Below are 27,089 nucleotides of genomic sequence, written 5' to 3'. Positions count from 1 at the left end.
AAAGGGATTTTTAACTAATAAGCTAGATACACTAGTTTGCTAGCCATATGAATATTTGTAATGTTTACCTAGAATGATTGATCTAGGAGCAGCTGATAGAAGACATTCTTCTTGCCAGTGATCAGATAGCATCAGTTGGTCAATTGTCTATGGCGCTCACCCCACACAGAAAACTTTTAGAGTAGATTTTATAATCCATATCTTACCAGTGAGGACAAAAAAGCTCAGCGAATTTGAATTATAGATTTATTTTCTACTTATATAAAAATAATGAAAAATGTATTTTTTAGTCAAGACATCTTCATGAGCATATCATATAATTTAGCTGTGGAACCTGGGGCAGCTACATTCAGAGGCATTAGTTAAATGTTAGGCACTTCTAAAATAATCAAGGTGTTTGTGGAAACCAGTTACATGGTTAACTTTTTCTTGCTTCCTTTTTGAATATGAATGGCTGTCATTTCTGGTAAGAGAACATGTGTATCCATTTCCTGTGGTGGCCGATTAAGGGCTGTGTCTTCCCACCCTGCAGAGACACGGAATACAAAGGGCTGCAGCTCTCCCTGGATCAGATCTCAGCCTCCAAACCAGCCTTCTCCTATGCAGGCAGCTCCACTCCTGCCATGACTGACAGCAGAAAGGGGGCCAAGTCCAGGCTCTCCAGCTCAAAGTCCAAGTCCAGGACTTCCCCATATCCTCAGGTAGGTGCACGGCCATTTGGCAACTTCCTGTTTTTGTGACTTGGTTTGGTCTCACAGTAGAGCAAGTATTGAAGCTGTTTGGAATTAATTATCTGGCTTTAGTACATTTAAAACTTCTATAAATCTGGAAAGCTTTCTAAAAATATCTTCTTCCTTTAAAATAACTGTGCTAGTAAAAATCTGAAGTGATCTTGTGGTTTACTGCTTTTATACGAAGGTTGTGAGAGGCTTAGTGGCAGTCAGAACCATAACTTTATTTCAAGGAGATTGGTCCTAAATTTTTTCCTCTACACTGATTAACCAGAAAGAAGTAGCCAGCATAGAAAAATATGGAAAACAAGAGCTTGATGTAGAAAATTGAATCTTAGGACAGGAACTGAAGTCAAAGGATAAATTAAGAGGTGGAGGCAAAAGATCAAGGATACATTTCACCATGAGATTTGAGCACAGATGGACTATTTATGGGGAGGAATGAAACAAAGAGGGTCTTCCAGATGGCAGGAATGGTAGAAAAAGCAACCCTCTTCTCATCTTTGCAAGGTGATGAGCTGATGAGACCCAGAGGAAGTATTCCAGAAACACTGCAAGGTACAAAGATGAGTCCTAATGCTCAGAAGGAAAAAAAGAATGTCTTTCTTCATTAGCCACTGAGATATAGAAACTTGTCTATGTCAAGGTGTAGGGAGAACTCTCTCCTGGCCTGAAGGAAGTGGGACAGAACTGAGGATTTCCCACTCTCCATACCCTGTGACCACCTCCACCTTTAAGGGTGCCACATCCAAATTCCTGCAGTTCATTAGAGTAACTCAGGAGATGATTCCTGGGCTAGTATAAAACCAAACTGAACTCGGAGGCATTTCATCAAGGTGGTCTTTATCATTTATGTTTCTAAATATATTTTTTAAAGTAAAAATGGCAAACCAGTGGGTCCAGAAACTATTATTTTCTTACTTATTAGAGCTATATTATTCTGTTGACTTCTACAAGTGGGTACTGCTTGAGGAAATGTCATTCATTGAACTAATGGTCACTAAGAAGCTACTATTTGCTAGATTATTTTAGCAGCTTGGTGTGCGAAGGTGAGAAGATCATGGGCCCTAAGGGACTGATGTCTGGTGCCACAGAGACCAGATTTCTTTACCCTGACAAAAGGGAGGGGAGTAGATGTGTGATGTCTGGACATTTTTCAATGTACACCTTCTGTTATGAGGACTGAGCACGTTACTTATAAAGTGCATTTTAGTTCAAGTCACCATGGAGGAGTTGCTTCTTTTTATTGAATATCTGAGCAGCTTTTCTTATTACTATCTTGTACCTTGGGAAAAGAGTTTTACTGTCTCTTTTTAGTACTTGAAAGAATGAATTACTCCTTTGGGTAATTCTATCCTTATATGGATAGGAGTGCTGGACACTTAGTTGAAAGGAGAATTTAAATTAGGAAATACTAAGTTAAGAAGGAGTTTGTCCATTGTTATATAGAAATTAAGCCACAAAAACAAAATCTCCCCACTGGACTTGCAAAACCTCATTGCCTATGTTTTCTTTCATGCTCAGCTCTTAAGTCTAAAATTTCTTTAGTTTACTCTAATTGTAGACTACCTACACATTTTTTAAAAAATGTTTTAACTGACATTAGACTGCTCCTTGTGTTTATGTGGGGAGGAGTTAATTTGAAAGTTGTACATGTTTCATAGTTTTAAAAAAAGCAATACAGAAGAGTGGAAAGTAGAAAATCACCCACTGTCTCCTCCTTTTCCCTCTCCAAAATGGTGGTTTCTTCTAGAAATATTCTATGATGTATCTATAAAAATCAGTCACATGCACACACATATATCAACATAGGGTTTCTCTTGACTTTTTTGTGTTCATTTTTGTGATTAATACTTATATAAATGTAATTCTTAGAACTTTGGCCCTATGTCTCATTGAAATCTCAGTCATGAATTAAGTTCACTTAACATTTATGTGCCTAGTAAAGGTTATTCTTTAATTATGTTTGCTATAGATAATCATGGTGCTAGGTCAATCATTGACTGAGTTTCTCGTACATGGGCTACTAATATGTAGAAATCAGAAATGGAACACAGTCTTTGCTTTCGAGGAGCCACTTGTGTAGACAGAAAAAGGAACAGTCTTTGCAGTGAAAAGGGGTCATGGGGTGAGCAGAGGGCCCTCTGGGGACACAGGGGAAAAGCGTGACATCCAGGGCAAACTCATCTGTTTCTGCTAGAAGAAAACAACTCAGTACCACCATCTTGGATTCTAAATCCTCAGAAATTTTAAAGAAAAAAAATAATTTAGCTTCTCAAAAGTCTTATTTGGTCCAAATTGCCCTTATATTATTATTTTTTTATTACTTTTAAAATTTATTTATTTTTTTTGGCTGCATTGGGTCTTCGTTGCTGCACGCGGACTTTCTCTAGTTGTGGTGAGCGGGGGCTACTCTTCGTTGCGGTGCGTGGGCTTCTCATTGCGGTGGCTTCTCTTGTTGTGGAGCATGGGCTCTAGGCGCACGGGCTTCAGTAGTTGTGGCACACGGGCTCAGTAGTTGTGGCTCGCGGGCTCTAGAGCGCAGGCTCAGTAGTTGTGGCACACGGGCTCAGTTTCTCCGCAGCATGTGGGATCCTCCAGACCAGGGCTCGAACCCGTGTCCCCCTCATCGGCAGGCGGATTCTTAACCACTGCGCCACCAGGGAAGTCCCGCCCTTATATTATTAAGGAGTACTTATTCTTCAGTTTTCTTGCATCATTGCTCTTATGTGTCTTAGACTCAGTAAATGCTAGCTGAGTGCCTACATCAGAAAGATGCTACGCTGGCCATTGTGATGAATGAGGATGGAGGGTAGGTGTTGGGTAGAAGGTGCTAGAATATAAACAAATGGTGTAAGAAATGCCCTTAAGTATTGCAGTACAGTTGGAATGATAAGTTATATACTAGGATAAGGAGTGTATAGAAGATGATGTATACAAAAGGCTTTAGGAGTGGTGTCAGCCTGGATGACTGGGGAGGGTGTTGACCTGGCTTTGAGGGTAGAATTCAGGTATATGCACATAAGGGAAAGGAGAAGACACTTCAGAAAGACCAAGATTCTGAAGAGATGTAGGAACACACTGTTAGTGTGACTGGGCCTGTGGGTGAAGTGGGGTAGGGTAGGTCCCTGTGGATAAGGCCAAGGGGTTATATGTTTGGAAGCATTCATTGATTAGTGCCAATATCTACTAGGCCAAGGAGTTTAGATTTTGCTGTGTGGAAAACCAGTAAAGGTTTTGAACAGGAAATGAGAGCATTAAGGTGGCGGAAGCAAGGCAGACTACTCGAGATCTCGGTTTAGTAGTCTTGATGTGAGTCTAGGAAGGTCTGAGCTAAAGTTCTCAGCTGAAGTAAAAAGCATTGTAGAGGAAGGATGAATCAAATTATTTTTATCCTTGGCTGCTTGTTCTTCTCATCATAGATGTATTTTGATCGTTATAGATTTATTTTGAAATTATATATATATATATATATATATATATATATTTTGCGGTACGCAGGCCTCTCACTGTTGTGGCCTCTCCCGTTGCGGAGCACAGGCTCCGGACACGCAGGCTCAGCGGCCATGGCTCACGGGCCTAGCCGCTCCACGACATGTGGGATCTTCCCAGACCGGGGCACGAACCCGTGTCCCCTGCATCGACAGGCGGACTCCCAACCACTGCGCCACCAGGGAAGCCCCCTTGAAATTATATTTTAAAGCTTACATTTTTTAGTTAATGCCACACTTACACTGAATTTCCCTTTATATTTTAACAGACCCATAATAAATACATTTTTATTCACTGAATGGTCAAGCTTTGCATGGTATTTAATTTTAAATGCTTTTGCCTCTTCTCAAAAATAAAGAGAAAATCTTTTAATTTTTGTTATTTCCATGTTTACACGTTTTTAGCATGCAAATTCTCCTCAGATTTTTCAAGAGGCCATTTCCAGAGCAAAATTAAGCTCGTACGGTAACATCTTGTGCCTTTTATTAGTTATGAAATGGTGATTTAATGATTCTATTAATATTATTTATTAGGCTCTTTGCTCTATTATGTATTAGGCATATCTAGAAATTTTTAACAGACGTTCAAAGCATGGCAAACAGCAACATTGCTTTTTGCAATTATCTAGGCACCCTTATTTGAAGACGTGAGACATGCACAAATTGTAATGCACTGCCACCACCAAGTTTGTCTGCAGTAGTAGATGAACTTTCAGGTCCCCTCCTGGTATGAGATGCCCTTGGGAATAACTTGATTATATTATAGTCACTTAATGAAAGACTGAATCACCTTTGTACCTCTATGTATTACTCAGGACAAGAGAGGTCAAAATAGAATTGTTTTGAATGGTTTTGGAAAAATTGTTGTAAGAAATATTATAGATAACTTCCAAAGATTCTGCAGCTAGCTACTGTGCTGCTGTAGAGCTATCTTACCACTATGACAGTTGTATTTTATTGTTATTGGGTTTATATTCATGAAAATAGCAACTTATTTTTTTTCACGGTTCTGTTGAATTAGAAATATTGAGCTTATAGAATTTATTTTTCAGATCTTATCTCTAACAATTGTTAGTAGCAATTGCTAGAGTCTTTTTCTCCTATTTTTATGGAACTAGTCATGGCTACTCTAATACAGTTGGAAGTTATCCTGCCATAGGTTAGCCATGTCAATCATGAATAAACTGCCTCCTGATTCCAGTTTCCTTTTAAACTTCTCCTCTTGGCATGTTTATAGTTGTTACGTTTATTAGAGACAGTGCGTGCCCTCCGGTTTTATTGCATCATTCTGCCCTCCTCTTGCTTTTTCCCTAGTCAGTAATAAGCAATACACTATATAAGCACTATAAGCACTATAAGCAATACACTATATGATTCTGTAATAACAGTGCATGCATAAAACCATGTATGCTTCTGAAACCTGAAAATATTTAATCTCTTGTTACAGATACACTGTAACACTTGCAGGTTTAACTTCACATCTGTTACCTTAAATAATCCCACAGAACCCTCTTAATTTTCACTGCCAGCAATCTGGTTTCCTTTTGGTGAAGGTAGAAACTCTCTCCCTGCAAAGGTTCTTTCTGGCCTCAAAAAAAATACATCAGTGACTGCTATGCTGACTTTTTAGGCTACAGAGAAAAGAAGGACCAAGAATTTCTCAAGTGTAGTTTTCCCTTACACATAGTAATTTTATCTCTACCAGGATAGATGTCCTTCATTTCATGTTTTATGTTACATGAAAACATGTAATCCTTGACCATTAACAATGACAAAAGCTTTAATGCATCATGCGAAAAAAAAAAAAAAGAGGTTATCTTCTCTGAAATTCTTACACTACAGGCTTGTTTATATTTTCTGGCCATGTCTAAACTTCAGATATCTTCTCTTCTATAGAAATATCAGGAGATTATTAAAGTGGACCCTTATGGTCTTTTTAGATTGTCTTCATAAATAAACCTCTAAGTATTATTTTAGAAAGCGCTTCACTCAGTAAGGTGAGACCTCTGTGTTACAGATTTGTACTTTGGTTTTTACCAACTCTTGCATTTAGTTAAATATTTATTATGTGCACTAAAATGCTAAAGGTGGGCCCTTAAGGAACCATGTCCATGGTCTCACTGGGGAGGCAAGACCAACATTTTAGAGAGGAATTGTAAGATGTGGTTGGTCATGGGACCTCCAGGCCCCTGCGGCTGCCTTTCCATTCCCTGGCACGTGGTTGGGAGAGGGGCAGACTCCCCATTAATCAGCCTCCTTATACCCCCAAATTTACCTTCCACTACCCTGCTTCTCTCTCTTCACTCAGACACATGGGTTTCAGGAGGAACCTGGGGCCTTGTTTGAAATAGGCCAGTGAAGTCTGCTAAAAAACACACACAAATTTGCTGAGGGGATGTGCAAGGTAAAGGAATGGTCCAATTAAGTGAGTCTAGAGAGAAAGGTGACATTTTAAGAGGTGTGATGGATAGAATGGGTGATGAGATGGAAGGAAATAACAATGGGGCCGGGCAAAAGTCGTTGTTTCTAGGACAGTCTACCAGCCGTTACAGGGAACTTCTTTGTCCTTCACCTTGCTTGGGAGCACGATAGTATAAATATTGGTAAAGGTAAGGTAACTATTTATGGTAGATAACTAGGTATATGGGATTCGAAACAGGACCAAAAGATGATATACTTTCTTGCTAAATAGTTTACTCAAGGAGGCAGATATCGCAAACAACACTGTTTCGTTGGTGTTTACTAAAACATACGATATATAATGATACGTGTTGTGTAAAATGCATTCCCAATAGCGAGAATCCAATGATGACAAATCTCACACAAATTGAAATAAACAGGTGGCTGTGTTTAGTCACATTAGATTTATATGTTAGGCAGCAGGACTTCATTGAATAAGAAAAGACCAATGAGAAGAAAAAGATGAAAAAAAAGTGGCATGAATGAGACTTTGCAAAAATTATAAGATGAAAGGAAGAAAATGTGGAGGCAGTAAATGGGGACTTTAAGAGCCTTGAGGACAGGAGATGTTACCTTTGATAACAAGATTGCCTTGGGCACCCAAAAGCCCTTAGGACATATTGAGTGAGTGGGTAAATGAATTGATGGATAAGCCCACCAAGGTGAAGTTGATAAGATAGGTGGATAAAGAAACAGAGGAGAGATGAGATGACCTGGGTATGCAACCCTTTCCCCAGAGGCTTACAGATTCAGTGGGGGAGATAAAAATGGAAACGGATAATTTAAACACAGCATAGTATGTATGTGATAAAGGCGTGTGTTGGCAGTGGTGTAGCTATGGTGGTGTGTGTTGGGGGCTCACCTGTCCTTCCAGCAGTGAACTGAAGGAGGGAGTTGGGGGCTGACCGTGAGAGAACCAATAGCCTCTAAGCTTAGAGACCTTCATGCCATGGGGAGTTTCCAGCAAGTTCAAATTTATTCCTATTTGCAAGGTTTGCAGTGAGCTGCAGGTTGGCAGTTAATAAAGCCCTGAACCCCTTGGGTGCCCCCTCAAGGACCAGACTCATGCTCCATCTCTAGCTGTGCTTTCCCCACCTCACCCATTTACCCTTCTTCTCCCATTGCCTGTGTCCCAGGAGCTCCCTCACTCTGGAGGAGTGCAGCGCATCTTAATTTTCTCTCTGCTTTGGAAAATTTTCCTCTCCAGTCTTCCCTGCTTCTCAGATTGACCTTAAAAGACCACTGATCAGTGTTTGGAGACTTGCCACAGTCCTAGCTGTCACTCAAGGTCACCTATAATTGGGTCCTAAATTACCTGCACCCTCTGATCTGGCCAGACTTCTCTGCTCACTATTTGCTAAACACCTTGTCCTTTCCTGCTTCCATGCTTGTGCTTATGCATTTACTTCTGCCTGCATTGCCTCTATTTTTCAAAATTCTGACTATCTTCTAAGGCCTGGATTGAATGCTGCCTCTTTCATGAAATATAACTGAGTTATATTTCCCCTTTGTGCCTCCATTTATAACAATCTATCTTCTACTGCCTTCTAGATATGTCAGATCTCCTCTCTTGGACTATAATATCTTTGAAAATAGTTAACCATGTCTATTTCATACCCACCCCCAACCTTGCCCCAGCATCTAGTATGGTGTCCTCCACATATTCACTCACTACATGTTAATGAAATGAATGAATGGATAAGTAAATACATTAAAAAATTATGCAGATACTTAGCTGGTTGCCTATAGAGACATAAAAACTCCAAGTAGGGAAAATATTCTGCTACTATGGAATTTATAACCTCTGTAAAGAGGCAAAAGATACACAAGAAAAACAACCTAAGGATGGTTTCACAAATGCAAAATCTTGCAGTACAAATCAAACACCTACCTGCTGAGGGGGAATTAAATGTGGTAGAAGCTAGAGGCTCTTTCAAGAGTAAAACTTTGAATGAGCACTCTCTGGCTCACATTCTAGGGAAGAGAACTGTCCACATCCTGTCCTGAAGTGGGCTTTCTAGTCTCCATGTCTCCACTGTGATCTCCATTGCAACAATGGAGAGAGGTGACAACCGATATTAGCTCTGTGTGTGTATGTGTGTGTTTTGGGTACAAGATAATTGCCCTGACGTGAGTGTCTGTACAAGAAATGCCATTTGGCTCTGTCTTCCATCTCAGGAACCTGTCTTTGTTTATGGGCTCAGCCCTAGTTCCAGGGCCCACTTCCATGATCAGTAGACACTTTCTAGATCACTCTCTTATTCTTTTAATAATCTATGTGCATTTTCGGTGCTATACCTTTATATCTAGGAGGGATAGATTTCTTCCATAACAAAGGGAAAAGTCTTAAATTTTTGGTTTCTTTGTTTAGTTGGTTTGGTTTTTTTTTTTTTTTTTTTTTTTTTTTTTTGGCTGTGTTGGGTCTTCGTTTCTGTGCCAGGGCTTTCTCTAGTTGTGGCAAGCGGGGGCCACTCTTCATCACGGTGCGCCGGCCTCTCACTGTCGTGGCCTCTCTTGTTGCGGAGCATAAGCTCCAGACACGCAGGCTCAGTAGTTGTGGCTCACGGGCCCAGTTGCTCCGCGGCATGTGGGATCTTCCCAGACCAGGGCTCGAACCCGTGTCCCCTGCATTGGCAGGCGGACTCTCAACCACTGCACCACCAGGGAAGCCCCTGGTTTGGTTTTTGACCTTTGAACACAAAAGGCCTTGTGAGGGTAATGTTCCTTCATGGTGTGTCTTGACCCTTAGCTCCTCCTCTACCTGATCCCCCCTGTCTTTGTCCTGTTCCAGGCTCTTCAGAACAGGACATCACATTTAGACTGCTTCATCCCTCCTTATTGTCCTTTCAGTCTCTGAGCATTCCTGCCAGAGTAAGCTTCCTGAAATATCATTTACATCGTGGACCTCCCGCCCCAAGCCCTACTTAAAAACCTACAGTGGCTCAGTGTTGGTTATAGTATGAAGTCTGATCTCCACAATCGGCCCAGGCTACGTCTTTGCCTCTTCCAGCCACCTCTAGCCCCACCACATCAATTCTCCATTCTAGCTGTGTACTCGCCCTAAGGACACCTTTCCTGTTGAGCTCCTTAAATCCTACCCACCCACCAAAGCACAGCTGCAGCCCACCTCTCATCCCCCCCAGATCCCTAGCTATAAGGCATAATTCATGTTAAACACATCTCTGTTTCATAATGTAGGATGGTTTGGATCTAGTGGAGAGTTAGTGTCCAAAACGACACTGAGCAGTGGGCGAAGCAGCTGTGCTAAATCAGATGGAACGCCTCTACTTCTGGCTTAATGGAAATGAAGGCTGGAATTTGTGATTCTGCTCTGCAGCTGAACAGAGGAGAAGGGGGGAATGGCTGAATCCACCATCAAAATGTGCCTGGGGAAATTTATTTTAACAAAACCTATAAAATCAAATTTTATTAAAACTAAATAGTGAAATTAAAGAGAGCAATGCCTTATTTGACAGTGCTTGGTGGGATCTGACCCACTCATAATGGGAACTTTGTAGTGTTAAGGAAGTTGGATTTGGATATCTTTGTCTAAGAAATTGAGATTTCTTGGGCTTCCCTGGTGGCGCAGTGGTTGAGAGTCAGCCTGCTGATGCAGGGGACACGGGTTCGTGCCCCGGTCTGGGAAGATCCCACATGCCACGGAGCGGCTAGGCCTGTGAGCCATGGCCGCTGAGCCTGTGCGTCCAGAGCCTGTGCTCCGCAACGGGAGAGGCCACAACAGTGAGAGGCCCGTGTACCGCAAAAAAAAAAAAAAAAAAAAAAAAAAAAAAAAAATTGAGATTTCTTTAATTCTTCCATCTTTCACAGATTTTTAGGAAACTTCTTTAAGCATATTGTAGCACACTGAATTGTTTTCCTGGAAGGTCAAGGTCTGGATGTATATTATTTAATAGATAGCTTATGCTCTTTTAGTTTTCCTTATTATTTTACTGTGCTTGGCTTAGAAGATGAGAAGGTAGATCCATCCTCTTCCATTTACAGACACCAGTTTGAAATTGATTAACTCAGTAGAGGGCCTTTGAGCTTCAATTTCTTTTTACAAAATTACAAATCTGATAGATCTCCTCTTTTAGTATGCAGAAGGCCGGTAATACGTCTGCCAATCTGTTGGCCCAGTTTTAGGACACTGCCAAGAGCAGCTTGGGCAGCTGTCCTTTGTCCAAACTCAGAATAAACCAATGGAAGGCCAAATAAAGCAGCAGTAAGGGGTTGGAGCAGGTGGCACCACCTGTATCCATCTAATTCAAGCCCATCTAATCTGCCACTTATATGTGAAAAATCAGAGAGTGAGTCAGAGTATCAGTGAAAAGATGGATGTGGTTCTGGCTTATGCTCAAAGCCCATCATGGAAGAAGATTACCATTAAAACTAGTGCTACTGGTCCTGGAAACTAAGGATTTATCCAATGGGCTAGAGCCATTTCTGTATTACCTATGCAAGTTGAGATATTCTTGATCATTTACAGCTGTGTGTGCCAGGACATAAAGGGCCTAATTAAATGTTTATTACCTGTTTAAAATCTTCAGTGCAATGAAGATGCCTGCCAGCCATTAGGACTTTACCTTCGGATTTATAAGAGGATGTGGATTGTGGATTTCATGGTTGGGAACAGCTCTCTCCATATGGAACCCTAAAGGAGAGTCCTTATAGAGTTACACTGGAGGAAAACTGGCCTCTGGTTCCGAGTGCTGATTCCCTTCCAGCTGCATGTCACCCTGACAGCCAATGAGATGTCGACTATGCTTACTTTTCTGTGAGAAAAATGAGTGAACCAAATCCCAGGAACATTTTTGTAACTGTGTGGGGGTGGATTAAGAGAAGCCCTAAGACATTTCAAACCACATTTGAGGCATATTAAAAAACTTCTCATGTTTCTACTTCATGAAATATATCAGGAACTTACAGGTATGAAAGATTTCTCACCAGAATATTCTTTGAGCTAAAAATAACTAAAATGTGGATTAAAGGTAAAAACATCACAATAAATAACAGATTATACTATAAGTGGAGCAAATCATAACAATAATGAGTGAAAATCTTGTGAACCATTCTTAAAAATTGATTTTGAGAAGATGACAATTTATACCATTTTCTAAAATGAGGGAAGAAATGGCCAAAATATTAAAAATTTTTAATAATTGAATTTTGAGTCAGTATTTGCTTTCTAATTATTTACAGTGTAAATGGAAATATTTATTGCTCAGTTCCTCTAGTGAAGCCATCCTTGACTCTGGAATGTGACTCAAGATTGATATTTTTTTCTTTTAAATTGCATTTTCTTGAAGGTTTCCTTCCCTACAATTTCTAGGTAGTAAAATTTTTCAAGTTAGAAATGGAATCTATTATTTGACTGCTGTTGAGTTACAGTATCACAGGCAAATGTTTTCAGTCGGCCTCCCAGTTTAGCAAAATAACTTGCATAATTGTCATTTTAAAATGCATTTGATTTTGACATTAGTTTTTCTCTTACCCTTATGTTTATCGTTGAGAAGACCCCCGGCAATTTCCAATGTGTGTAAGCCAAAGCCGTTCTTTACAGTAAACACGACTCCTGTTCAAGGGAAGCATCCCCAGCAGTGGGGGTTATTTTAATGGACATGCTGTATTACTTTAATCTAACCCTTTTACCATCTGTTCTTCCCATAACAGTGAATGAAAAAAAAAAAAGGACATATTTTATGTTTCAGGGTTACATTAGTAAAAAGTAAGATAAAAGTGATTTAAAAGCATGCATATGTTCTTAGTACAATGCAGTCTGCATCTGTGATGTTTTTTCTCATGGTTCAGATACAAATCAAGAGGAAAGCTGCTCATGCCTGATAGAGTGAAAGTTTTTCATGGAAAACAGGACTTTACCATAAGAAGGTCTCTCTCTCTATTTTACGGCTAAAAATGATAAAAAAAAAAAAAAAAAACCCAAAAACCTCAGTGAGCTGCCAGAATAAAAATAGATAACTGTAGCATCTATTGTTGGAACATCTGGTGTTTTTCCTGAGTTAGCTTGCTGCTGCCACATCCAGATGAATGCAGAACACCTGTCTGGAACATGCTCTTGAGGCAGGAATGAATCTCATGACTGTTTTCAAAAGGGGAATATCTGTGTTGTAATTGTGGTGGAAGAACACTTCAGTGCTGTGAGGACGTAACCGAGGCTGTGTGGTGTTGGTCTACTGGAGTGTAGAGGTTGGAGAAAACCCCCTTTGTAAGAACATGCTTGGGAACCTGGGATCCATTCCTGCATAGAGGTAGGACACTGCTGTCTTTGTTCTCTAGGTACCTAAGTCTAGATGAGTCCAGGATTCTGGAAGGAGTAAGGGCTCTGGAATTGCATCTCTCCTCTTAAACTTCCTAATCATGTGAACTTGGGCAGTTCTGTTTTCTGTTTTTTTTTTTTTTTTTGAGCTTCATTTGCTGCATCAGTAAAGGGATTAATGATACTTTTAAGATGTTGTCTTAAGATAAGATAAAATAATGTCTGTGGGATCTCAGTATAGTGACCAGAGCATAGCAAGTATTTGATGATGGTAGCTATTGTTATTGTCATGGGCATTAGTTAGCATAGGCAAATCATATGGTAAATTGCCTCTTAGCCATAGTTCATTTTCCCTTCCCAAGCAGCTACAGTGTTAAAAGAGAGTGATAGCTCCCTTCTTTGAACTCCTAAACGGTACTGTTTTTTTCTTCATTCAGGCCCTTGCCATTTTTCAACTTGTTTTAATGTTATGTTCTGTGGGTTATTTATACCCCTCCCAATATGAACACCTTGAAGGTGGGGCTGTATTTCTCACATCACTTGGCACACTGTCTTGCAAATACTAGGTACTCAATAAATATTAGAATGAATCATAGAATGAATTATTAAAACTAGTTCCCATTGAATGCATATAAAACCCCAGCTGATGTCTCAGACTTTTAACCGGATGAGGTATCAGTCTCTTCTAGAAAGAATGATTCTTTCATGAGCCCTGAATCTCAGAGAGGAGCTGGGGGATGTGGCTGGCGTCTGACATCCATTTCTGGCAGGCATCCAAGCTCTTTGCCGGTCAGCGTTAGCCCACCTTTGGTGGGTGGCATTTGGTTTCATAGTTATTAGAACCAGGGCATCCTTCGTCTAACTCTCTTTTTTTTTTTTTTTTGGCCGTGCGTCATGTGGGATCTTAGTTCCCTGACCAGGATGGAACCCGTGCCCCCCGCAGTGGAAGTGCGGAGTCTTAACCACTGGACTGCCAGGGAAGTCCCCTGACTCATTTTTAAATTTACCAACGTGAAAGCCTGTTTTGAAAATTAAACTTTAAATAAGAAATAGGGGTAAATTAAAGTGCAAAGTATTCATAATAGTAACAACTTTTCTAAGAAAGAGAAACAGAGGTTTCCGCAAAATTAACCAAAAATTAGTTTCAGTGAACTTTCTTTGTTGACGTAACCTAATTAAAATAGGGAATCGAATCATTCAGTTTCTTAGCTTTAAACAGAGGAGGAAGTGTTGTTACCTTTTCAAAGGAAGAAGAGCAGATATTCTATAGCTCCTAAAATGGGATTTTGTTTTACCTGAAAATAGTCTAGATACCAACAATTGCTAGGAGAACCAACCACAGGTTCCAGCTAGCTAATCGATCATGAGTGTCACTCTCTCTCCACCCTTAAAACAGATCTGTGGGCTTTTAGTCAAAGTTTAAGTGATAAGAATCGTTGGTACCAAAGAGCAGTTCAACTTTGAAAATCAGAGCATTTGGAAGAAAAGGCCCTAATGTTTAAGTGATTGGCCAGTGGCCTGATTTCTTTTTGCAGCTGGGATGTTGATTTCTTTTTTAAAATTTTTATATTGAAGTATAGTTGATTCACAACATTGTGTTGGTTTCAGATGTACAGCAACTGTGATTCAGTTATATGTATATATAATATATTTCAGATTATTTCCATTCTGGTTTGTGATAAGATTTTGAATATAGTTCCCTGTGCTATACAGTAAATCCTTGTTGCTTATCTATTTTATGTGTAGTAGTTTATATCTGTTCATCCCATACTCCTAATTTATCCCCCCCTTTTCCTTTGGTAACCATAAGTTTGTTTTTTAAGTCTGTGAGTCTGTTTCTGTTTTGTATATAGATTCATTTGCATTATTTTTTAGATTCCACATACAGGTGATATCATATAATATTTGTCTGAGTTGCTTCACTTAATATGATACTTTCTTGGTCCATCCATGTTGCTGTAAATGGCAATATTTCATTCTTATGACTGAGTAATATTCCATTGTAAATATACACCACATCTTAAACAGATCATCTGTTGATGGGCACTTGGGTTGTTTCCATGTCTTGGCCTATTGTAAATAATGCTGCCATGAACACTGGGGTGCAAGTATCTTTTCAAATTAAAGTTTTAATTTTTCCCAGATGTATACTCAGGAGTGGAATTGCTGGATCATATGGTAGTTCTATTTTTCATTTTTTAAGGGACCTCCATACTGTTTTCCATAGTAGCTGCACCAATTTACATTCCCACCAACAGTGCACAAGGGTTCCCTTTTCTTCACAAGAGATGTGGATTTCTTTATCCTTTAACATACATGTTTTATCTCTGGCATGCCTGTAGGATGGGACTGAAAATATGGCCTCTAGATCAGCGGTCCCCAACCTCTTTGGCACCAGGGACCGGTTTCGTGGAAGACAGTTTTTCTGCGGACGGAGGGTGCCTGGGGGCGGGGCATGGTTCAGGCAGTAACACACACGAGCGATGGGGAGCGGCAGGTGAAGCTTCACTCGCTCCCCGCCGCTCACCTCCTGCTGTGCGGCCGGTTCCTAACAGGCCTTGGACTGGTACTGGTCCGCGGCCTGGGGGTTGGGGACCCCTGCTCTAGATAGTACAGTCTAGGGAAAAAAATCATTTTTACAAGATGGTGATATAACTATTCCTGTCTACCAAAGTGAAAGTCGTTAATCAAGGACCTTTACATGATACATACCTATCTGTAACATTTGCATTTTTAAGAGTACTTTGATACATATTATTTATTTGATCTTCCCTGTAATCATATAATGCAGGTAGTCTGTTCCTATTCTGCCGATGGAAAACTCAAAGCCCACAGGAGGTGATCTTTTGTACAAGTCATATTGGATGATAATAGATCAGGGTCCTCCCATATTTGAGTTCAGTGCGGTTTCTACTGGAATCCCTAGTTGATAACTTAAAATTACATTTTTTATGCACAAAATATTAATCATCATTAATGAAAACAAAGATATTTAATTAAATTATAGCTTTATCAGAGCATGTCTCTATTTCTTCAGAAAAAAAAGTTTTAAAAAAAATAGCCTGTTCCCTAATCATTCTATAAAAATAAGATATGTTTGCTATGTAGGATTTTTTATTTTAAAACACTTACTTTGAGGGAATTCCCTGGCATTGCAGTGGTTGGGACTTGGTGCTTTCACTGCCAGAGCCGGGTTCCATCCCTGGTTGGGGAACTAAGATCCTGCAAGTCGTGTGGCACGGCCAAAAAAAAAAAAAAAAAAAAAAAAAGATTTTATACATAAAGAAAAGTTGCAAGAACAATAAAGTATTTTTGCCTACTAAACCTAGGTTCATCAGGGCTTAACATTTTGCCATATTTGCTTTATCATATTCTCTGTGTCTTTTCCCATCTGCCCTCATTATTTATTTCTTCTGAACCATCTTATAATAGGTTCCATATATGATGCCTCTTTAACGACACCTTACTACTTCAACGTATATTGCCTGGTGTAATGGTTTCTTAGGAGCGGGAAACTGCCGTTTTTGTTAGCGGTTGCCAAATTCCCCTCCATAGCGGCTGTATCAGTTTACATTTCCACCACCGATGCATGGGAGGGAGTACCTCGTTCTCCACACTCTGCCAAACAATATGTTGTCGAGCTTTTGAACTTGTGTTAATCTGATGGTTAAGAAATAGTATCTCAGTGTTCTAATTTGCATTTATCTTATTCAAAAGTTAAACATCTTTTCATATGTTTCAGGCTATTTTAATATTTTTTGTGAATAGTCTATGTCTTTTGACCATTTTTCCTTGTGCTTTCTTTTAGTTTCTTTTGTTATTTTTCTAGCTTTTGAATTGAGAATTGAATTTAGTTTTATTCTTTCATTTTTACTGATTTAGGTATCTAAAGCTATATATCCCATAAGTCCAGGTATATAGTATTTTCATTATCCTTTTCCTGGAAATTCTGTAGTTTATGGTTTATTTGGCTAGTTTCCCCAGGAGTTAATAGTTTTGTTTTTTTCAGGTGGAAGGGTTTTTTTATTGTTTTTTAAATTGTTCTTAATTTCTATTTGTTATTCATTGTGGTCAGAGAGTGTTGTTTATAATATTTCTACTTGGTGAAATTTACTGAAATTTTCTTTATAACCTAATATTTGATCAATTTTGATGATTAGTCATGTATGCTGAGGTTTATTCTTTATTATATGTAAAGTTTGATATATAGCCATAACATTTATGATTTTGTTTTTTAAGTCTTCTGTAGCTTTTCTTGTTTTCTTGGTTTTTTTTTTAACCTACTTTATTTGTCTTATACTGAGAGTGGTGTCTTAGTCTCTTATTATTAGGATACTTCTCCTTGTATCTCCTATAGTTTCAGCTTTATGTAGGTGGTATCACCATGCTATTTGATGCATAGACAGAAAGGCAGAAAAAAAAGAAGAAAGTTTTTAAGCAAGAGAATGACAAGATTAGATGAGAGTTTCAGAAAGATCTCTGAGGTGGTTAGGTTCTGGGAAGCCCCAACACCAAGCCAGGTTGGAGGTTCGTGGGGTTCATTTGTTTTTCCTCTGTCAGGAAGACATCAGCATCAGAAGGACAGAAAGCTGCTTGGTGGTTTCTAGGTGCTGGAGAAAATGGGGAGTTATTGTTTAACGAGAGTCAGTTTTACAAGATAAAGAGTTTTGGAGATGGGTGGTGGTGACGGTTGCACAGGAATGTGGACATACTTAATGCCACAAAAATGGGTAAGATTGAAAGTTTTATGTTATGTGTATTTTACCACAATTAAAAACAATCTTAAAAAGAAAGGGAACAGTTAAAGAGGATCTGGAAGTGGGAAAACATGTTGTCATAGACATTCATGTATAGGTTTTTGGGTTTTTTTAAATAAATAAATTTATTTATTTATTTATTTATTTTTGGCTGTGTTGGGTCTTTGTTGCTGCCCGTGGGCTTTCTCTAGTTGCGGCGAGCGGGGGCTACTCTTCGTTGCGGTGCGTGAGCTCCTCGCTGCAGTGGCTTCTCTTGTTGCAGAGCACAGGCTCTAGATGCGCAGGCTTCAGTAGGTGTGGCACGCGGGCTCAGTAGTTGTGGCGCACGGGCTTCGTTGCTCTGTGGCATGTGGGATCTTCCAGGACCAGGGCTCGAATCCATGTCCCCTGCATTGGCAGGCGGATTCTTAACCACTGCACCACCAGGGAAGTCCCTATAGGTTTTTATATGAATATAATTTTCATTTTTCTGGAAAAAGTGTCCAGGATTGCATACAGTAGGTGCACATTTAGGTTTTTTAGAAAGTGCTAAGCTGTTTTCCAGAGGGGCTATACCATTTTACGTTCCTACCAGCAACACATGAGCGAGCCAGTTTTCCTTCATCATTGTCAGCACTTGGTATTGTCACTATTTTTTTTTTTTTTGTTTGCGGTACGCGGGCCTCTCACTGTTGTGGCCTCTCCCGTTGCGGAGCACAGGCTCCAGATGCGCAGGCTCAGCGGCCATGGCTCACGGGCCCAGCTGCTCCGCGGCATGTGGGATCCTCCCAGACCGGGGCACGAACCCATGTCCCCTGCATCGGCAGGCGGACTCTCAACCACTGCACCACCAGGGAAGCCCTGTCACTATTTTTTATTTTAGCCAGTTTAATAAGTATGTGGTGATATTTCACTGTGGTTTGAATTTTCCATTTCCCTAATTGCTAATGATGTTGAGCATTTTTTCATGTGGTTATTTGTCATCTCTTTACCTATTGAGTGAAATGTGTCTTCATGTCTTGGGCACATTTTAGTTTTTTATTGTTGAGTTTTGGGAGTTCTTTGTACATTCTAGACGCTAGTCTTCTTTTATGGAAATGACACTTGTCTGAGGCTGCCACTTTGGATTTTGCTTGATTTTGAGTCCCTTTCCTGTGGCCAGCACTGAGTTCCAGTAAATACTGACTTGTCTTCATATTTTGGCATTTACTTGTGCTTTTCTTTCAGAGGATGACTGTCTTCATTTTGCCTATGTCCTAATCTCTCTCTCTCTCTCTCTCTCTCTTTTTCATGTAGTCTCTTAAACATATCAGTACCCCACTCTCTGTATCCACAGGCTCATAGAAGCTGCTGTTGGACTTTCTTTTTTTTTTTTTTTTAACTTATAAGTAATTTGAACTTTGGCATATTCCCTGCCTCCTAGTAATGCTGATAACATGGATCACGTGTGATTTAATCAGTGCTCTCTGATGAACTTATAGTTTCTTGGGGGAAGATGTGTGAAGAGATTCAGAGTCAAATGGATGCCATTATCCTTCCTGCTCAGAAGCCTCTAGAATGGAATGATTTATTGACCAAAAGACCTCATAATCCCTATAAAACTTGTGTCATAATGGGATACTTGGGGGAAAATTGACATTATTAGTCATTATAATTAGTAAAATTATAACTGACATCATAACCTTTCTCTTATAATCATGACAATAAAAATTCTTGGTCTTGGATTATAGTTCTAATTATCTACTTTAAATAAGTGCAATATAGGAACAGGCATAGGGATCATATGTTTCAACACTAGAAAGGATAACAATAATTATATCATATAGAATATTAGAGCTGAAAGAAAAGTTCAAGAAAGACTAATCTAACCCTCTATGTCATTCTACAGCTGAGGCTAAGAAAGGTAAAGCAATTTTCCTGAGGTTTCCCTGAGAGTTACTAGCGAGGATGGCCCTGGAACCAAGTCCTCTTGGCTTCCTGTCCCTCGTGCCTCTTCCATTAAATGGTCCCAACTCTGGTTCAGGCTTTGGTAGGTTAAGTATCATCATGACCGTTTTCCTGTTGGGACAAAAGAAATTAAATCACTTGCCCACGACTGTACATGTCATTAAGTAGCAAACACAGGTGAAAGGGAGACCGGGAGGCTTCGCATGCAGCATTCATTCACACGCTGCATATATTGCCTGGCTACCTTCCTCCCTTTCTGCCTTCTCTCATTTCTCAAATACTTAATGAACACCTGAACTATTTCAAATTATGGGGTGGTAGTGTTAATAGAGTGTGGTCTGTTTTAAAGGGTGGACGTGGCTCATAGGTTTTTTTTTTTTGTTTTGGCTGTGCCGTGTGGCATGTAGGATCTTAGTTCCCCGACGAAGGATCAAACCCATGCCCCCTGCAAAGGAAACACGAAGTCTTAATCACTGGACCGCCAGGGAAGTCTGCAGCTCACAGTTTTGATGGTGCACACAGGTTCAAGTTTACAGGCCTTCTCTTAAAAAACAAAGGTTTACGGCTAGGCTTTTCCTCCGCACCTCTAAAGCAGTGGGAGGGCTCGGTCTAGCTGAACCACCCAACTTCTGGCTGCTTGAAGGGCAATGCCCTTGCTGCTGTGGTTTCCTGATTATCGACAAGAGGCTTATCTGTCAAACTCTTCTTTGGGTGCTCTTGAAATGTGTACCTCAGGTACGCCAGGGCTGCCTCATGTTGAATTTTCTTTGTCAGCGAAAGACAGAATGTTCTTCTCTGCTGCGCCAAGAGCACTTGCCCATGTACACTCAGGGAAGGCTTTTCCCCCTCTCAACAGGGCTCAAAAGTCTTGACTGGAGTACTTCAGAAATAGGTCTGGTTTATACTTTTATAAAAACAAGCAGAGTCTGGGCAATTCCTAGCGTGGAATAGCACTGATGATCTGAATTTTTCCTAGGCAAGCACATGGATGGTGCTACCAAAGGGCAAATGGATAGCACTTTGGTCCCCACTCAATAAGGAGAGAGGGTGGCAATCCCCGCTTGGTGAAAGTGAAGGTGGCATCTTATGAAAAGAGAGGCTGATGTTCATGGAGAGAAAAGGCAGATGACAGGTGGAGGTGTGAGGTGGAGGAATGGTGCCTCGATGTGTCCATCCTACAGGCCTGCGGGAAAGAATTTATATTTTCTGGGTTTTTTTTTTTTTGATGGAATATGCTGATAGTCCATATGTACATTTGGAAAATAATTAAAGTAATATTAGAAATGGTCGTGGAAAAGTCTTGAACCTGGAATTGGCTGGGACTCTGTCCTGAGCATGCTGTATTTATCAGTGTACTTTGGAGTTGCCCCAGAGGAGCCTCTGTACCTCATGTCCCTGGCTGCAAGGGACCCTCGGAGGGGCTGCCTGTTTGCACTGAGTTGGGAAGAGCTGGGGATTCTTCCTCCTTTTCAGGGTGGTGCTAGTAGGACGGGGAGAGTTTGCCTTGTCCTGGGAAGGTCTCATCATGGGTCAAATTTGCCCAACTAGTGTGTGACAGGTGAAGAACAATGGAGCCTGGTAATATCTCCTCTCCCTCTCCCCTTTCTCACCGCCACACATGCCTGTCCCTCTTTCTTCTTGGGGGTAAGAAAGAGAATGTAGAATGGACTTGGATTTATATTTTCATTCCTGAGACTGTAAAGCAGTTCCTGCCACTTTTCTGGAAATCTCTCTAACGGTGAAACTTTTTTTCTCCTCTCTTCCTTACCAGTGTTTTCTCTCAAGTGTAAAACCATGGTTTAGAGTGCAGGCTTTGAGACCAGATAGACTGTGGGATGGCTGTGGCATCTTATTAAAACTCAGTGATGCAGTGTCCTCATCTATAAAATGGAGCTATGTTACTGTCCAGATGGTTAAAAGGATTCATTGATATAATATACAGTCAGTAGTTAGCATATTGCTGGGCACACAGTAAGTTCCCAATAAATGACACCTATTATTATTATAGCAGGTAAACTCTCTATGGTACCTAGAATTGTGTTTGGCATTAGGTAACCAAAAACTGGTAGAAATGATTATATTACTGATTTCAGTGGCTCTTGAGGAGCTTCAAACTGAGCGTACCTCCTAGGGAGGTCCTCAGAGCCATTTTTGTTTTCTTTCAAGCACCTGACCAAATACTCTGGCAACAGGTGAGCAGCGTGATTCCAACAACAGCCTGCAGCTGTGTTGTCCTGATGAGCCTGTGCATATTTGAAGTTTCACTTTAGAAAGCAAGAAACACATCCTAGTGAACAGGCCTAGCTTATATGGGGCAAGACTTTTCCAAAGTCACAGTGAGACTGAATTAAGTTAAGCATTTATTCACTACCTTGCCATGTATCCAGCATGGCCCTCAGAGAGCTAACGGTCCAGTGTGAAGCCTTAAAACTTATATTTGTATTGCTTTTTAAGGAAGAAAAAATGTGAAAAGTCAATAGGAATAAAATATGGTGCTCTCTTGGACTCTCCCTTTGGCAGTACCATTTGTGTATTGATGGAGAACTTGGGCTTGAATCGTTGCTCTGCCACCTGCTCACCCTGTGGTCTTGGGCAAATCATCTCCGCTCTTAGGGCCCTAGCTTGCCTATCCATATAATGGGTTACTAATATCTCCACTTCAATGCTTTTAAGAATTATGCGGAGTAATTCACGGGAAGTACCTCCAACAGTGCCTGGCATTTAGTTCAGTCCATGTTTGTTATTATTAGTTTTATCTCCTCCTTCCAGCAGCCAAAAGGATCGTATTTTGCAGTACCATGACTGACTAGGTGATCCAAGTCAGGGGTGTCCAGAGCGGTGCTAGGGTCTTATTTTGGTGCCTTAAGCCCAATACGACCTTAAGGGTGCTTTCAGACCTTGGGGCCTTTTTCTTTCTTTCTTTTTTTTTTTGCGGTACGCCGGCCTCTCACTGTTGTGGCCTCTCCCGTTGCGGAGCACAGGCTCCGGACGCGCAGGCCCAGCGGCCATGGCTCACGGGCCCAGCCGCTCCGCGGCATGTGGGAATCTTCCCGGACCGGGGCACGAACTCGTGTCCCCTGCATCGGCAGGCGGACTCTCAACCACTGCGCCACCAGGGAAGCCCCTCTTTCTTTCTTTTGAAATGTACTTTTCTCACCCTCTCGGTTTCAGTACTCGGGATTTCCCGCGGAAAGATCTGAATCTGATCACGACAGCCAGTGGGGCGGCAGTCCTCTGACAGACGCGGCCTCCCCGCAGCTGCTGGACCCCGCGGACCGGCCGGGCTCTCAGCACGACGCGTCGTGCGCCTACAGGCAGTTCTCGGAACGCGGCTCTCTCTGCTACGGCTTCGCGCTCGACCCCTCCAGGCTGGTGGAGGAGAGGCATTTCCACACCCAGGCCTGCGAGGGCGGCCGGTGTGAGGCAGGCAGGTACTTCCTGGGAGCGCCGCAGGCGGGGAGGGAGCCCTGGTGGGGCTCTCGCGCAGCCTTGCCCCTGACCAAGGCCTCCCCGGAAAGCAGAGACGCCTATGAGAGCAGCATGCCTCACATCGCCTCGGTCCACAGGATCCACGGTAAGGGCGGCTCCAGCGACTCCAGCGTTGCGCCTCTGGGCAGGTTTATCATAGTCTAGCTTTGACCCTGGAGTGATCCCCACCCAATGGTTTTCTCCTTGAATTTGCAAATCAGACACTCTAACCAATGGGATTTAAAAAACCAAATCCACTCTTTTGAAGTGTATTAATGTTGCTGATGTTTGCTAAATACATTTGTTTTGGACAGGCGAGTAAACATGATTCCCATTTTAACATCAAGAAAAAAAAAGTAAAGAAATTAAAGTGAATTGTTACGTCTATTGAACTTGTAGTATGTATGCATCTAAATTTCTCATTTTAACATCAAGAAAAAAAAAGTAAAGAAATTAAAGTGAATTGTTAAGTCTATTGAACTTGTAGTATGTTTGCATTTAAATTTCTTGTGTATTATTTTCTTCTGTATTCTCACCCTTCAACTGTGGACCGGAGTAGTTTGGGGCTCATCTAGCAGGGTTTCTCAATGAGGGCACTATTGGCGTGTTGGGGAGGCCTGCCTTTGTTTTATGGCCTATCACTCATGTCACAGGTGTTTTAACCTCCCTGGTCCTCTGGGCATTAAATGCCAGTAACTGTCCCCTTCCCCCATCATATGGCAACCCACAGTATCCTCTGTGAGTTGAGGATGGAGTGAGGTGTGGGACCCATGGGGATTTTCACCTTGGGATTATTACACGGCTCTCAAACACACAGAAATGGGCGCTGCAGTTAAAGCCTTTAGTGTTATGAATGCTCTTCTTTGTCCATTTCAATGTAAACTGGTCAGGGAGAGCTCATTCTTTCCATTCCAAGCTTAGGTCCAGGCAGGTCTTGAAAACCCTTCCCATTTTCTTAAAAGTCAGTGACACTAAGATTGATCCAATGGCTGTGCTATTACTCTTCTTGCTGTGTCTCTAGGATAAGAAATGTGCTAGACACTGTTGTTCTCACACATAGAAGTCTCCTGCACATACCACCTAGGCACTTACTGTTTTCTATGAATGGTTTTGCTTTGTTTCCATTTTTGCTTTCTATTTTTCTGCTTTTATTCTGAATTTCTCTAGTTTGGTAGCCTGGGAATGAAAACCCAGGGCAAAGGGCAATTGCTTACCCAAGAATGGAGTGAAGTGAAAATCCTGCCTTAACCCACATGGTCAGGAGGAAGATATTAGAAATAAAATGAGAAGAAAAGGGAAAAGGAAAGCAATGACTAGTGTGATCCCAGGGTTCTCTGTTGCATTATGCTTAATACAGCTTTCATATATCCCTTTCTGTTTCTTTTCTCTTTTTATATTGACTTCAGACTGTTTTGAGAATAACGTAATTTATGGAATAATATTTTAGATGCACTTTTCCTCCATATTAGATCTCTTTCCTTGGTTCAGAACAAGTTGTTATTAACATTTAAAATATTTATTCTTATTTCAGAAGCAATATCAGGGTTACTGTATGATTATGTGTGAAACAGATTTTTTTTTTACCACTGGATTTGAGAAGGCAATATTTATATTTTTAATTGGAACTATATATATATATATATATATATATATATATATATCCATGCACACAGATACACACACACAAATATATGAATATGTATACATATTTTAAACCTTCAAATAGTTTAATAACTAATGTTAGAGCTTTATTGTAACTCTACTTAAGAAACATGTAGCAATTTTAACATTTTAGGTGATTTAGTTGGAATTGAGAAGCTAGTCCAGCCTATATCATCATCTTCCTCAAACCCAATGGAAAGCATTATCTAAGCATCACTTCAACATAGCACTTCTCTAGACAATAACAGAAACCAAATCCTATGTATTTTTCTTTTATTATTTACAGTCAGACAGGTCCAGGGATGTGCATCTATGGACAAGTATAAACATACTTTACTGTCTTGCTAATTGGCATTCACAACCCACGAACAAGGTTTACCTTCTAGAAAACTTGTTATAAGCTTCATCTGCACTTAAAAGCCACTGAGAACTATGAATTCCAGGACAATATGTTGACACTGTCATGTGAGCCTGTGTCTGTTTCAAATATCGGTGCATATATTAAAATGGAAAAATATAAGGTTTCTTTTAATAGGAAAAAGAAATACACTTACAATACTGGGGGTGATTTTTGAGACCACTTACTTTTTTACTTTTTCTAATTTCTAGGGCGAGGTCATTGGGATGAAGATAGTGTGGTCAGTTCTCCAGACCCTGGGTCTGCCAGCGAATCAGGTGACCGATATCGCACTGAGCAGTATCAAAGTAGCCCACATGAACCTAGCAAAATCGAAACTCTGATCAGAGCCACCCAGCAAATGATTAAAGAAGAAGAGAACAGGTTGCAGCTGAGGAAAGCCCCCCCAGACCAACTGGCTTCCATTAATGGAGCTGGGAAAAAACACTCCCTCTGTTTTGCAAACTACCAGCAGCCCCCAACGACAGGCGAAGTGTGCCACAGCTCCGCTCTTGCCAGCACTTCACCATGTGACCACATCCAGCAGAGAGAGGGAAAGATGCTGAGCCCCCGCGAAAATGACTACGACAACAGCCCCACAGCACTGTCGCGGATAAGTAGTCCCAATTCGGATCGCATTTCCAAATCCAGTTTGATCCTAACTAAAGACTATCTACATTCGGATATGTCTCCTCATCAGACGGCAGGAGACCATCCTGCCGTCTCTCCAAACTGCTTTGGCTCTCACCGGCAGTATTTTGATAAGCATGCTTACACATTAACTGGATACGCCCTGGAGCACTTATATGATAGTGAAACTATTAGAAACTATTCCTTGGGCTGTAATGGCTCACACTTTGATGTAACTTCCCATCTAAGGATGCAGCCGGATCCAGCACAAGGACACAAGGGAACATCTGTTATAATAACCAATGGAAGCTGATGTTTTTTCTAAAATATTTTGTTCTTGAAGGATCTCTGAAACATATTTATCATTTAATGGCCCATTACCAGCATTTACAATGCCACAGATTGTTAGAGTGGATAATTTAAGTTACTGGGTATTTGACATGTGTTCTTGTGAAATCAAAGATAACAGCACTGGCATTCAGGGTTATACACAGATAATGGAGCTAAAGTGAATACACAAATTGCCCCTCTATTTATATGGGAACCAGAATAGATAAATTTTGAATTGAAAAATACTTGTGTAGATTAAGTGAGCATATATATCACATGGAAGGACCGATGGATGACAGCAATCATTATGATGATCCAGTGAACTTCATACACACAGACCACTATCCACAAACTGCTATATATACTTTACATATGGAAATGTAGACTATATACCATAAATATACCCCAAGTGGGTAAGCTTCCTTAACCCTAGCACATTAAGCATCTTAAAGAAATTTCCATTCCCAAAATAACTTAGAAAGAGATATATCTTGTAAACTGGTTTCTTCTTTGTGGTTTCAACCATCCAGCTCATTTGGTTCAGGCATAAATTAGGGAAATGGTTCTGGATATGATACAAGAATGAGTTTTCACCTGGCATCCATTATAAGCAATCAGGAAGTGGTGATTTTTCACCTTACTTTTGAGTTAGACAAAGAACAGGATCACACTGACATAGCAGTAAGGGTTTTTCTAAGTAAAAACACTGAGATAGTGGGACACACATCAAAAGCCTGGTGTGCCCAACTGGAAATAGATTAGTAGAGATGGAAAGGCCAGAGGCAGAGAAAAATGAAATGATATCTCAAAACAAACAATTTCAGGGTCAGCATATGTAATCAACATATTTGGGGCTTGTAAAACTAACCAAATAAAAATTCAAACTAATTCAACAAGAAAAAATGGCTGAGAAGTGCAAAAAAAAAAAAAAAACCCACACACACACAAAAAACTAAGGGAAAC

The 27,089-nt window shown here is 40.6% G+C and overlaps 1 protein-coding gene across 1 annotated transcript in view; it reads left to right on the top strand.

Moving 5' to 3' along the window:
* The window catches only part of SIM1 (SIM bHLH transcription factor 1), a gene marked incomplete at both ends in the record, with an annotated part of 65,918 nt that extends 39,809 nt beyond the window's left edge, over positions 1-26,109 (top strand). The window contains 3 exons of the mRNA XM_079716689.1: positions 533-701; positions 22,811-23,213; positions 25,379-26,109. Coding sequence (XP_079572815.1) covers positions 533-701; positions 22,811-23,213; positions 25,379-26,109 — 1,303 coding nt within the window. The remainder of the gene's footprint in view (positions 1-532; positions 702-22,810; positions 23,214-25,378) is intronic.
* Positions 26,110-27,089: the final 980 nt, after the last annotated feature.

The sequence above is a fragment of the Hyperoodon ampullatus genome (genome assembly GCF_949752795.1).
Source record: "Hyperoodon ampullatus genome assembly, chromosome: 12".
Lineage (NCBI taxonomy): Eukaryota > Metazoa > Chordata > Mammalia > Artiodactyla > Ziphiidae > Hyperoodon > Hyperoodon ampullatus.
This window is presented reverse-complemented; position numbering and strand designations above follow the sequence as displayed.